Source organism: Thrips palmi, unplaced genomic scaffold (genome assembly GCF_012932325.1).
Source record: "Thrips palmi isolate BJ-2018 unplaced genomic scaffold, TpBJ-2018v1 HiC_scaffold_10, whole genome shotgun sequence".
In the NCBI taxonomy this organism is placed as follows: Eukaryota; Metazoa; Arthropoda; class Insecta; order Thysanoptera; family Thripidae; genus Thrips; species Thrips palmi.
The window spans coordinates 10,045,300-10,058,678 of NW_023144621.1; the positions used below are offsets into that span (position 1 = coordinate 10,045,300).

The following is a 13,379-nucleotide window of genomic DNA, read 5'->3' on the forward strand; positions in this document are numbered from 1 at the left end:
TGCATAGAAACAAAGCCTTGCATAGCCGAGGAGGCTGCACGCCGTGTCCCTCCATGTCCCCGGCTCGGCCGAGGCTCGGCCTGCTTGTCGCGGTGCCGCGTCCACGTTCCCCTTTTTTCTGCTTTACGTTCAGGGCGGCGACCCCGTGTGCTGCACTGCGAAAAGATCCGCCAGTTTGGCGCGGAAAATTTACAATGGGGTAACGTAAAAAGTACCACGGACCTCCCACAAAGCCTCTGTTTCCCTCGGAGACACGTGAAGAGTCGCCGCGAGGTTTGCAGCCATCGCGGCGGCGCGGTGGTCGACATGACGGCGCGCAGCCGCGCCCGGCTTTGCGCTGCTATCAGTGTGCCTGCTCCTTTTCTTCCTTGGCCCGTTATCGATGACCGACTCTATCTATGTGTGAATCGCGGTGTGGCGTGGCGCGGCGTGGCGCGGCGTCACCGGCCGTCACATGAACGCCGCCATCAGTCGCGCGAGGCAGGACCAGCAGGACAAGCAGGCCGAGCCGCACGCGCCGTTTCCTTCCACTTTTTGAACCCCGAGCGGAATTCCGACGCCGACATGTCTTCGACAGACCCCACGGACGCCCTGCTCCAGGGCGAGCCCATCTACACGCCCTTCATCGGCGTCATGGGCGTCGCCGCCTCCATCGTGCTGAGCTGTGAGTGCGACGGAGAGCCGCGGGAAGTCACGCGGCCGCGCCGTCAGGACTGCCATGCAATGCGAGACATCCCTCGTTTTCTCGGTGATTGGTGTTGATGTTGTTGTTGTCGTCGGCAGCGCTCGGGGCGTGCTACGGCACGGCCAGGTCCGGCGCGTCCATCTCCGCCGTGGGCGTCATGAAGCCCGAGGTGGTCATGAAGAGCATCATCCCCGTGGTCATGGCGGGTATCGTGGCCATCTACGGCCTGGTGGTGGCCATCCTCATCATCACCAAGCTGGGCACCCCGCCAGAGTACACCATGTTCAGGTAAGTCAGCGGATTGCTGAAAAGAAAATGTCGCCGTTTCCGAGAGAACAGACATTGTAAAAACAGGTTCCTTGAGGTTCATTTTGATCCTTGTGCTTTTCCAGAGCAATAGTGCACCTTGGCGCTGGCCTGGCCTGCGGCGGGTCGGGCCTGGCCGCGGGCTACGCCATCGGCGTCGTTGGCGACCACGGCGTGCGGAACTCGGCGCTGGAGGACAAGCTCTTCATCAGCATGGTCCTCATCCTCATCTTCGCCGAGGTGCTGGGGCTGTACGGCCTCATCCTGGCCGTGTTCATGTACGCCAACAGCTCCAACTAGAGCCGGACCACGCGAAGGACGAGGAGTTTGAACACCGCGAGAAAAGCCTTACTTGTATATACTTGTAAAAAAAATGTATTTGTAAACTTAAGTATTGATTAATAAAAATCCATTCCCCGCCTCATCGTTCGTGCAAGTCGTGAAACCCGTTCACCTGTGAACAAAGTCACGAATAATGAAACAGAATCCGTCGAGGGTGGCAAAAAAGTGGGGAGGGGAAGGGGCAACGTCACCGGGCGAGTGTGAAAAATCCCCGTGCGCCAGAAACGCCGCCCCGCGCGCCAGAAATTAATTTTCCGCACTCGCCTCTGATTGGCATCAAGTTAAATTAAATCCCCGGCAGGCAGGCAGGCCGGAGTGCTCGGAGTGCCGCCGCTGCGCGCCGCGCCGCGCGGTGCCGGAGCCCGGAGACCCGATACGGAAGAGATTGAGGACAATAGTGCCTCCATCGGGCGAGTGCCGAGTGGGGACAAGGGACGTCCGTCTTGCCTTTCAGGGCTGCCAAATTAAATCAAGACGCGAGAGTGCGTGGCGCGGCCGGGCGCGGCTCGCTCCAGGGGAAAGTAAGTAACTACACCTTTAATCAATCAGTTAATATCCGGAAGTGGGGTCTGGGCCGTCCCGAGGACGGGGTAGGGACCAGCTGGCTTCGGTTGCCACGGAAACCGCGCGAAAGTCCCACCATTCCGACACCGGTTGAAATGACTTTTTAGAAATTTTTAAAAGTCCACACTTGCGGATCTACACGAGAAAAACGTACGTTGCGGTCTCGCTTGGCGCCGCCTGGTAGAAAACTCCGATGCACACTCCGGCTGCACAGAGGGCCGCAATCGCCAGCCCCGCGCCCCACACTGGAAGCGAGCAAGAGGCGTTGTTCAGTCAGCTCAAGCTGCGGTCCGCCCACAAGAAGACCCACACGGCGCCACGACGCGGCCTCACCGATCAGTTGCTTCTGCCTGTTCGCCATGTCCATCGCCACTGCGTGCTGCTGTGGTCGTCGCCGCGTCGCCTCCCTGCCCAGCCCGGCCCTGCTGACACTAGCGGCGTAGCGGCGGCCTCCTGAGGAGCATTCAAGGTCCCCACAGATAAGCCGGCAGATTAACAGACACGTTGTCCGCGCCGACCGGCCGACACACACACACACACACACACACACACACACACACACACACACACGGCCTGCACGCTCGTAATGAAGCCGTCTTGCGTGCACCCCCTCCCCCCACACGTCGCCCCGCTGGATATCCGAATGGGTCCTCGCTGCCGCTAATTGCATTCCAGTCGCGTGTTGGGTCCCTTTCCAGGAGCCCCCCGCCCCTCCCTCTCCCCTTTCCTCGGTCCACGCGATGCTCCTTTCCAACTTCTCGGCACCTATCACCCCAGGGGATTTCATGCACCTAAGCCGAGTTCTGCTTACACCCCCCACCCCCGCCTCCCGCAGCGCCCCTCCCCTCCCCTCCTCCGGGGCCGGGTGGCAGCAACGGTCGTGGGATTAGCAACTCGTTGAGTCCGGCCATCGCTAAAAATTCTACGTGCTTCGGGAACGTGTGCGGCTGGCTCCGGGCCCCTCCGGGCTCTGCGCAGCTCTGCGCCCCGCTGTGGGTCACTGCTTTGAGCGCGGCCCTGGGAGTCTCCAGAGGAGTCTCGGGCTGGGCACAGGCCGGCTAAGCGGCACGCCGGCACGGCGCGGAAGAGGGGAAAAAAGAACAACTTGCGAGTTGAAAACTGTCGGCACGGTAATCGACGGTGAGGTGATAAGGGTGGGGCGGTCGCGGTCCATTGGGCACCGGGCGCGGCGCGGCACGGCACGGCGATCGAGCTGCACCCCCCATTACCGCCAGCAGCGCAGTGAACTACGAACCACACGTGTGTTGAAGAAACACTCCACAGCCGGCAGGGCGAACGGGGAACACAGCGCCGGGCCTGGCTGCCTGCCTGGCTGCCTGCCTGGCTGCCTGCCTGGCTGCCTGCCTGGCTGCGTGGCTGCCTGCCTGGCTGCCTGCCTGGCTGCCTGCCTGGCTGCCTGCCTGGCTGCCTGCCTGGCTGCCTGCCTGGCTGCCTGCCTGGCTGCCTGCCTGCCTGCCTGGCTGCCTGCCTGGCGGGGCGCAAGCGCAAATCCCCCACAGCCTCGCCATTAGCGGCCGTGAGGGCAGCGCAGCGCTAATACCTGCAGCCGGCGTGTTTTTGCCCCGGGCGAGGGAGAAGGAAAGCATAACACACTGCTGCCTTTTGGAAAGCTTCGGATTCAGGTTCGGGTTTCTCAGCCAGATATCGACCCGCGCCGCGCGACCGCGGAGTCCTCTTGACCCACTGCACCAGCCCGACGCCCCGATGGCCAGATCCGAAAGGCATGCATAACGAAAGTTTCCCTTCTTCGGCCACCTCGCGTCGCCGCGTCGCCTCGGGATTCTCGCGATTGCCCATTGTCCGCTCGACTTACGGCCTCGGAGCGTGCCCAATGAGGCACGCAACATGGAGGCTCATCTAACTACGGCAATGAAAGGAAGGGGGAAGGGGGGGGGGACGCAGCCGCGCCGAAATCTGGTCACTGCACTGAGGGGCGGAAAACGGCCACAGCCAAGTTTGGCGATAGCAGGGAGATAGGCCGGGCTGCGTAATGTGCTGAGAACGGGCGCAAAATAAACGGCAGCGCAGTAATGGCGGGGCTGGAACGACAGACAGACTCAAAGACAGACAGACAGACAGACAGACAGACAGACAGACAGACAGACAGACAGACGGACAGGCGGGTGGAAGGCGCTACCCCTCCCGGCTGCTGCTTACAGATGCAATCCTGCGCGGCGGCATCGCAGGGACCGGCTTCATACTTGAATGCCTGAATTCGCGCGCGGCTGGCGGCGATGGGCGCGGTCAAGGCCACCGCGTGTGAAGGGCACCGCCCAAGGCCGGCACTGCGTGTGTGTGTGTGTGTGTGTGTGTGAGTGAGTGTATGAGTGTGTGTGGTCGGAAGACGTTACGCCAGGCATTACCCTCGAAAGGAGTGCGCCACCACAGCGGGACTGGCGCTTCAGAGGCAGCTGTCCTGCCTCCCCTCCCCATTCCCCCTCCCCTTTTCTTCCCCCTTCTCCTTCCCATTCCCCCTCCCCCGCGTGCCACGTTCGGCCCTACGGTGATCTTGACGTCCACCGCTGGGCTATGCCAGTGGGAACGAACGAGTTCAAACGAACGAGTTCGAACGAACGAACGAAAAGGGATCGTCCCGGACAGCGTTTTCTCGCTCTGCCTCTATCAAACGCACACCCTTAAAACCTTACGAAGTATTTGGAGCATACATACGTACAAACTAATTTACTTTGTTATAGTACGAAGAAGTAGTTCGTAAATTACGAATTTTCTTTGTAAGCTTATGTAGCTCAGAATACTTTGTTCTAACGAACTGCTTTGCTTTGTAAGGTCTGAAATAGTTTGTAAGGTTTTCTCAGTGCACACCAGCGCGACGCCCCATCAGTGTGCGAGAGAGACAGAAGAAAGAAACCACTAGGGTTCGGAATCAGCCTGCATGCCCCGGTGGCCGTCCGCGGCAGCTAGCTGGGTAGTAGAAATATTTTAGACGCAATTACTTTTCTTTTAATCCCAGAAATTTAAAATTTGAAAAGGGAAAGAAAAATGTGAAACTCAACACTGCGCGGACTGCCGCGCCACACGCGGCGGAGCCATCCAGAGGAGTCGCGGCGACAAATGTGCCAAAAATACTGAAGCGTCAGCGGAGCGCGCTAAAGTGCCGCCGGTAGGAATCCTGTCCCCCGGCCTGTCCCGGCCTGCCTCGCAAGGCCCCTCTCCCCGACGGGTGTTTTGGTGCGAGGGGTGCCGAGGGGCGTCGAGGGGTGGGAAGGGGAAGGGAGCGGCGACGGACAGTCGTAAACGATAACGACATTGCCGCCGCGATTACCGACCGATATGAGGCTGCCATCGGCTCGCGTCGCGTAGCGTCGCGGACGCCGTTCCGGCCCGCCAATCATGCGGCCTATGGCGCCCATGGCGAGGCCCGTGGCGGGGCCTACGGCGGGGTGAGCGGCCGATGGCGCCATGGAGAGTGAGTGACTCATATCGGACGGCTGCTGCGGCGGCACGGCGGGGGCGACCCATTGAGAACTTGGCGCGCGGAGGCGGCGTCCCGGGTTCGAGTACCAGCAGCCCCGTTCTTACCCCGCGTGATTATGGTTTTTCTTGGTCGCACGTCACACAGCTGCGATCCTGAGATTGGTCAGGTGATCCAGCACGCCCAGCCGCATCTCAAAACCACCACTCGTGTGTTTAATTCTAGTCACAGTTGGGGACGTTATAGATGTTAACGCACCCGGCGTCGTGTCCGCCTCAACTAGCCTTCTGAACCGCTGCGCGTTCCCCGCGAAGCGCCGCGAAGCCTGGCTCAACGAGCCCGCTGGCCCCGCTGGCCCTGGTGGTGCTGGTCCCCCGCATTGCCAGCAGAAGAAATAGAGCGGCTCCCATAATCAGCATCCGTGTCAAGACCGCCCCAGTCCGCAGCGGGGCCGGCAGCGGGGCCACAGCGGCGATCCTAAAAGTCTTTCCTTTCCCCGGCCGCCGCCCCGCGCCGCGCAGCTGATGTGCTTGTTGTAGGCGGGAGGGGTGCGGGGGAGCGGCCCTGAAGAGCCTACATCTGGCAGCGATGCGCACGACCCTGGCGATGCTGGCCACCACGCCTGCTTCGGACTGCCTTTCGTTTTCTTCCCCACTCCCCACCCCGTCCTCTTGTCCCAATATTCGGCTCGCTTCGGATAGGTTTGGCTGTTCGAGCTCGGGGGATGAGATTCTCTTGGACAAACTTTGGTCGCCGGAACGACACTGCAAGGAGGACCCCTCCCCTCTCCCCCAAATTTCCTATGTTGTTGTTTTGACATAATTGAGCCTAGGTTTCAAAATGACGAAAAAGTGCATGAACTCGAACATTTCACGCGTATCGTATGTTATGTAGAGTCAAGGTTCCACACAAAAAAAATTGAGTAGGTTACTGTGTTGGGACATAAGAAATTGTCGGGGAGAGGGGTCGCTGCTCAGCCACGCGCTGCTCGCTGGTAGTACAGCTCGTTATTTCACTTAGCAAGGACTGGCCGGCTGGCGGACTGGCCGGCAAGCAGCGCAAAGCAGAGCAAAGCTATGAGTTAGTGCGGCCAAGCCCCGCCAGGCCCCGCCAGGCCCCGCCAGGTCAGGGTGGTCTAATGAGTTGAGCCGAGCGGCACTGAGGCACTGCCTCGGCACTGCCTCGGCACTGCCCGCGGCGTACAACCGCCCCCTCCCCCTCCTCCCTAGTAAGCGGCGCGGCTTGTACCGGCCACCCGCCTTGGCCGCCTCCACGCTCCGCTCGCCCCGCGTCACGTCGGATTTCACGGTCAGCCGAAGGAACCTCCACGACTATCTCTCGCTCTCTCCCTCGCTCTCCCTCTCCCCGTGGCGGACCGCATCGTTAATGCGCGCGGCTAGAACGCTCGGTTTTCATCTCATTCCGCGTGTGTGTATGTGTGTGAGAGTGTGTGTGTGTGTGCACGCAAACCGTATTAGGCTGGTTCCGCCGTGCCGAGGCGGCTGCGGCCCAAGGTCACGCAGCCGACCGTCGTCCCCAGAGCACGACAGCCCTTTACGGTGTGTGCCCTCCGAGAGAGACAGACGGGCAGGCAGGCAGTCAGATAGACAGGCAGACAGGCGGAGACACTGCCAGGGCGCCTGCGAATCGCTGGGTAGGCAACCCAATCAGCCCCCACGCGCGGCGGTCTCAGTCGGCAGGCGGCAGGCAGTCCACGCGCGCCTGCGCCAACAACAACAACTACAAGAACAAGAACAACAACAACGAGAACTGCGACAAAGAAAAAGTCAGCAACAAGATGAGCGTGTCGTCGGATCGTCTCCATACTTGACTGGGGCGAGGCAAAGCGTTCCCGCGGGGGCAAACTGTAAAGTGGCTCGTGAACATGCAACACTAAGCGGCCATCGGGTTAGCCGGGCGCCGGGCGGCTCTGCGCCGCTCCGCGCCTCTTCATGGGCTTTTCATTTTACTCATTTTTTCCCCCAACCTTACTGGTGCAGAAATAATTTTTGCGACCAGCGATAAACCCCGGATAAACCGGCGAAGAAAGTGGGCCGAACGGCTACAAGTCAGTCACTTCTGGCGCGCCGCGGCGGTCGGCGGGTGGGAAGTGGTGGGGAAGGGGGATGCGGAGGGGGGAGGGAGAGCGATGGCCGTGGATTACGCTCTGGTGGTTAATTAATCAAAGCAATAAGCCCGCGCCGCGCCACGATCCCCGGGGAAGCGGAAAACATTTCGCGTTTCGAGCAGCGCGTCGTTGGCGGCGGATCCATCGCGCTCGAGCGGCACCAACAGCGCCAGCCCAGCAGGCCGCGGCGAGGCAAAGGTGCGGCCGGGAACGTGTCACGCTTGTTTTGGAGCGATCTCGAACAGCAGTGCTGACGGCCGAGAGGTCAGAGGCGTGTGGTTTTATCGACAGAGTCTGGCGATCGACTGCCCAACTACTTAACTTGAGATGCACCCCGAGAAATACTCATAATTGAATTCCATGGTTTCGTTTTTTAAATAAAAAATTTATTCCATCAAAGGAAGAGCAATAAATTATTACAAAGTAGAGAATTATACATAGATAAATAATTAACCTGTCTTCGCACCACACATTCACTATCTTGGATTACCGACTATCAGTCCCTTGTTTTAGGAATACGATCGTCCGTCAGCAACTTTGACAAAAAATTAAGCTAAATGGGTACAGTTAAGTAACGTAAGTAGACACGCAATGAAAATCACATATTCAGATCACATCAGCAAATTCTTAATCATTCACTTTGAAAGTAAGGCCAATCTCAATGCGCATAGGCAGGCGCACACAGACACTCCCGCACATTCTGAGTCTTTCCTTCCAATAAATATGACTAGTAAGTCTCCTCACTCTGCGCGAGTGCACAAAACAAACATGAGGTTCCTCACCGCCACACTTTGCGGCACTGTCGCTCGTAGTAGCGCTCCCCCGGCGGGCAGCGAGCCCTGGGTGCGCTAACGATGACGCCGACCGCGTCGCCATCGCCGCCGTCGTCGACGTCCTCGTAGTCCAGGAGGGCCTCCGGCTCGGCCTCCGCCATGGACACCGGTGCACCGCCGCGCGCCTCCCGCCGGAAGTCATCGACCCGCAGCCCGCCGAAGTCGAGGTCCTCGTCGTCGCGGTGGTGTCGGCGGTGTGCGAACAGTCGCCGCCTCAGGGCGTCGACGTCGCCGTCGAGGGGTTCGGCACTGCCCTCGGCACTGCCCCGACGAGGGCGCCGTGGGCGATGCACTCGGCGCGGGAACAGCGTCGACGACAAGTGCTCCGGGGGCGCGTCGTGGCCGCGGAGGGCCGAGGGGCGCTCTTCGACGGCCACCTCGGAGGCCCGGTGCTGCTGGAATCGGTCGGGCGGTGCTGTGAGGACGCTCTGAGTGACCGCCGCCAGGACGACGGTGACCAGGACGGAGCGTGCGTGGAGCGGCATGACGTCTGCAGGCAGGACGACGTACGTGTTATGCAAAGTTCGCTGCACCGAATGAAAGCCTCCTTTTTGGGCTGAGCCAGGAAAACCTCTGAATCATACCTCTATTCTATTTCCCGCAAATATCCAAACAGCTCAGGCGCTGGGTGCTGAGATTCGTGAACAGCTCGGGGCTGACGCGGTGGCTCTCACTTCTACTCGCTGCGCTAGGGTACGTCCCGCACGGAGGCGTCTGGGTGACAACACTTTACCGCGGCGCTCGCACTGACCGCGAGACGTACTCTTTCAGACTGACTGCCACACCGGCCGCCCGGTGGCCGTCGTGCTGCTGGTGGCGGACCTGGGGGACCCTGGGGGAGGGCGGGGGCCGGCGGCCGGTCGCGAAAATGGCGCCCAAATTAACTGATACGACATCACCGTGACGTACTTGCCCTCGCGGGCGAGCGGGCCACCGGGGCACGCCGGGGCAGCTTCACGGAACCCATAAACGCGTCGCGGCGCATTCAGGCCGTCCACCGGGACGCCGCCCCGCTGCGGCCCTGCCACCACCGCCACCACCAACACCGCCACCGACATCGCCGCCGCCCCGCCGCCACCGCCACCACGGCTGCCGCTGCCACCGTGGGGCCTCCCTGCCCTCGCTGCTGTCGCGCACTGCGGCCTGGGGCAACACCGTGGGCGTTTTCTCGGAGCGCTGGGCGTTGGCCGGCGTGCCGCGCGCCGCCAGGTTCGCGGAATTGGCGGAGGGTGCGTCACGACGGTCACGGCCACGCAGTCCCAGTGCGATAATGAGGCCGAGTTGGAAAATAATGCACTTTCGGCGAGTATTCGAACCCGCGCGCGCTCCTTGATGCTGAGATTGGTCGCGGTCGGTGACGGACACGGACCGGGCGGGACTGGGAGCCGCAACCGTTGGCCGCGTGGAAGTGCGTGGGCGTGCGAGTGGGCCGAGTTAGGGCGAAAAGAGCGGAACACGACGAAACGAAACGGGCCCAAACTTTCCAGCGGCGGAGCGGCACCCACCAGCACCAAGGCAGCATCCCCTTTTCAGGCGGAGAAGTTGCGCAAGCACGCGCGCCCGGCGCCCCGCCCCACCCCGCCGCGCCACGCCCCGTGCTTCCGGCCGCGGTCAAAAGGGCGCGAGATGATGCATGGAAATCAGCAGGCGGCGGGGACAGGGGACTCGCCTCTGGCGAATCAGGAAAACTGTTTACGTTCATCGAATTTTCCACTGACAATGCATCCGTTTCATTCAGTTTTCCGGCATGGTGTGGGCCTTGAGACGTGACGGTGACGTGGACCAAGACGTGAACCCTGTCCTTACTGGTGGAGGCAGTCTACAGCGCGACGGCCTACCACAACCAATGCGTCCCACTGTCGCTGCTTCTGCGTGTCGGTGTGCCGGTGTGCCTGTGTGCGTGCGCCGCCCTCGTAAAGCGGAGTGAGTGGGCCAGGGCCGCCAGGGCCGCCAGGGCCGCCAGGGCCGCCAGGCTGTCCCCCACAAGGACGCACGCAAGCGCGTCACGCGGCACACTGGGCAGACGGAGTGAGGGGCCGAGTGCAGCGTGTCAGGGTCGAGTGCCCTAATCAAGGACCCCGTCAAGGACCTCGTCAGGGACCTCGTCAAGGACGGCGACGACGGGGGCTGCAGCGCCGGGTGACCTCCTGTGACCTCCTGTGCGCCCAGAGCAAAATTCGTTTGCGAACTTGGGGGTGAAAAACGTTTGTAACGGGTATGCATAGCGCCGCATAGCGCGCATGCACCTGCTGGGCTCCACGGTCACTTGGTTCGCCATGTGGCGGCCCTAGGGCGGCCCTGCTGCTGGCGGTGTGTCCTTAATTAGACCAGTTTGAACTGAACCCCCCTGCCTTCCAGCGACAACCCTAACGAGCCGCAAATCAAAGCCACGCCCGTGGACTTGCTGTGCGAACGACACTATAATTTCACAATCAAACATGAAATTGAAAAAGTTTCGAGACGACCGCCGGCGGGAGCTCTGTAGCCTGCAGCAGCCTGGCGCGGCAAAACGGGTGGTAACGGGGTAGTACCATGGTGGTACGCACAGACAGGACGGCGCGCGGCGCGTCCGCATGTGCGTCGCAACAAAGTTTGCTTCAATTTCCTCCCTTTTCCCATTTCCTCTTTTTCGCAAGCGAATTACGAACGGAAAGAAAATCAGGCGTGGGCACCGTCGGCCACCTCCTCATGCCAGAAATTAATTATTCCTGTAAACACGGGCGCGAGTAAACGAACGCATTCCATTCTGGGAACCGGCGAGTCGCGGCGAGCCGGGCCGCGATAACCCTGTGTGCATTAACCTACATCGGGGATAATGTGTCCGCAGAAATCGCCAACGCGCGAGCGCGCGCACACACACACAAACAGCCACACACAAACATACACACACACACACACACACACACAACACACACTCATACACTCACACTCGCACACTCACTCTCGCACACAAAATGAATTCCGAGGAGAGGGAAATAAAAAGCGGTCCCAACGATTGCACCGGGCTTGCCGCTCGGCTTGCCGTCGCTGTAAAACGCTTCGGGCGAGCGAAAGCCGTTAGGCCCGGGCGACACAGCAACCTTCCACAGGAGGTGCGGCGAACGCGGCCAACGCAATGAATGGCTTCTCGGAAGCGTGTCGCGGACGGGCTGCCGGTCAGTGCCGGGCCGCGCGTCACGGGGTCAGAGAGACACAGAGAGAGGGACAGCGAGAGCGGGACGGGGCGAGGGGGAGTGAGAGGGAAACAGAGAGGAGACGTTGACGATGTAATTTATGTTGGGCCCGGTGCGGCCGGCGGCGGGGGTGGGGCGGGGCCTTCCCGGCGCAGGCCAAGCAAGGCACCGCGAGGGGCACCGCCACGGCCACCGCCACGGTGGGGACTTAAGTGGCCAGCAGCAGAATGTACCACTTACATCATCGCACGGCTTTTCCTCTTCGTGACCCACTCCGCTTTGCCTGGGGCGTCTGACTGCCCTGGCCCTGGGCCTGGGCCCTGTAGAGCCCGAACTCGTCCGGGGCAAAGGCGAACGTAAGAAAGGGGAGCGGGGATAAAGCGGAGGAAAATGCAGATCACAGCGCGGAATGCTTTGAAACGCTTCGAAAGCGCCCGTGACGCGTTGGCACACAAGGCTTTGCGGAAGTGCTTGAGGACTACGGCCTCTGGATCCGGCCGGCCTCTGGCGGCAACGGGCTCCACTGGCGGCGCACGGCCGCGCTGTTCGTCTTCACGGCCGTGGCGGCCTTGGCGGCCTTGGTGGTCTGCTCCTCCGATCCTCGTCGCGAGCAACGCTGGAGCAACGCGGCCGGACCCCCGGGGCGCCAGTAACGCATGGCGGGGACGTGCTGCTGATAGGAAATCAATGGCCACCCGAGAGCCGTGATGGCGATGGTGCGTGGGGCTGGTGGGCTTTGGGCCGCACCTCCAGGGTGGCTGGGAACGCCCCGGAACGCCCCGCGCAGGCCAGACCAAGGGACCCGAATTACTAATCTGAGACTCTGGAATAATAGGATAGTCCAAAAGAGAAGACGCCGTGTTGAAACCCCCTGCGGACGACGACCTTTGTTTGCTAGTTTGCACTAGACTGTACATGCCGCGGGTTTTCCTCGAGCTATAGATGCGTGACTCATCGTGCAACCACTCTGGGACTCCACACTGTACAGACGACGCGCGAGCCGTTGGCCCTGGCAGGGTTCTTCTAGAGAGCCTGGCTCTCTAGGTGCTTCGCTGAGGTGGGGGCAACGTACCGCGGGCGCCGCGCAGTCGAGCGGCGACGCGGCCACCGCGACGCCCGAGGCGACGCCCTGTGCGGATGCGGCCTGCGGTGGCGATACCCCGCGCGCTCGGTAGCAACGCGGGGTCTCGCCGCGGCCGGCCTGCCTCGCCTCCCTCCACATGATATCCGAGCATTCATCAGTGTTGCCACTTAAATATAGGTGGAAATTCCCAAGCGTTGCCATCCTCAGCCTGCCTACTCGGCTTGGGCTTCGCTCTCGGGAAGCTGCCTGGAACACAGGCTGAGGTTAGCAACCCTTCCAACACTGGCGCGTCGGGCGGAATTTTTGCCTACTTATGAGATCTCCGAGCATTTATCATTCCGCAGCCACCCCGCGCCGTCTTTGTCGCGGCCGTCACGGCCCCCAGGAATCCCGCGCCGTATTTTGTTTCGCCGCTTTTTCGTCGCGCCGTGACTTGTGCGTGCGCATCGCCACGGGCTTGGAGGGGGGGAAGGGTGGCCCGGACGACGGCGCCCGTTATTTATTGCCCCTCCCCCGCCTTACCTGTCCCTGCCGCCCTCGCACTACATTGTTGCTGTGACGTGCGGCGGCGCCGTGCCGTGCCGTGCCGCGCCGTGTGCCGTGGGTTGCCTACTTCAGGAAACAGTTAGACGTGTCTGGCGGAAGCGCCAGGTAGCGGCAGGGCCACGGCCGGGAGGGGCGCGGCCAAGGCACGGCCAAGGCACGGCCGAGGGGATGCAGGCAGGGTAACACGCCAAGCCGCCAGTCCTTAGCGGGTCCCTTAAGTAGTCCTAGGCCATGCCTCACTCCGAGTGGGTCGTCCACGCCGGG

At 61.5% G+C, this 13,379-nt stretch overlaps 2 protein-coding genes and 1 long non-coding RNA gene across 3 annotated transcripts; 1 reads left to right on the forward strand and 2 right to left on the reverse strand.

Annotated features, from left to right (window-relative positions):
* Positions 1-434: 434 nt before the first annotated feature.
* LOC117648575 (V-type proton ATPase 16 kDa proteolipid subunit-like) lies at positions 435-1,415 on the forward strand. The gene is made up of 3 exons (XM_034391126.1): positions 435-664; positions 784-973; positions 1,078-1,415. Exons 1-3 carry the CDS (start codon positions 565-567, stop codon positions 1,289-1,291), a joined length of 504 nt encoding a protein of 167 aa, XP_034247017.1. The 5' UTR covers positions 435-564; the 3' UTR covers positions 1,292-1,415.
* On the reverse strand, positions 1,349-2,347 carry LOC117648576. Its single transcript, XR_004587912.1, has 3 exons — positions 2,231-2,347; positions 2,052-2,142; positions 1,349-1,445 (listed from the first exon to the last, which is right to left on the reverse strand). It is a non-coding gene; the product is annotated as an uncharacterized LOC117648576 (long non-coding RNA).
* Positions 2,348-7,849: 5,502 nt separating this feature from the next.
* LOC117652172 lies at positions 7,850-9,076 on the reverse strand. Its single transcript, XM_034396890.1, has 2 exons — positions 8,897-9,076; positions 7,850-8,802 (listed from the first exon to the last, which is right to left on the reverse strand). The coding sequence occupies exon 2, from the start codon at positions 8,795-8,797 to the stop codon at positions 8,258-8,260; it is 540 nt and encodes a 179-aa protein (XP_034252781.1). The 5' UTR covers positions 8,798-8,802; positions 8,897-9,076; the 3' UTR covers positions 7,850-8,257.
* Between the last annotated feature and the right edge of the window lie 4,303 nt (positions 9,077-13,379).

Bases quoted from the DNA above. Each gene is read 5' to 3' on its own strand.
- LOC117648575 (XM_034391126.1), top strand. From the start codon at position 565: ATGTCTTCGACAGACCCCACGGACGCCCTGCTCCAGGGCGAGCCCATC. The intron at 665-783 runs GTGAGTGCGACG...TGTCGTCGGCAG, and splicing joins CGCCTCCATCGTGCTGAGCT to CGCTCGGGGCGTGCTACGGC. The intron at 974-1,077 runs GTAAGTCAGCGG...GTGCTTTTCCAG, and splicing joins CCAGAGTACACCATGTTCAG to AGCAATAGTGCACCTTGGCG.
- LOC117652172 (XM_034396890.1), bottom strand. From the start codon at position 8,797: ATGCCGCTCCACGCACGCTCCGTCCTGGTCACCGTCGTCCTGGCGGCG.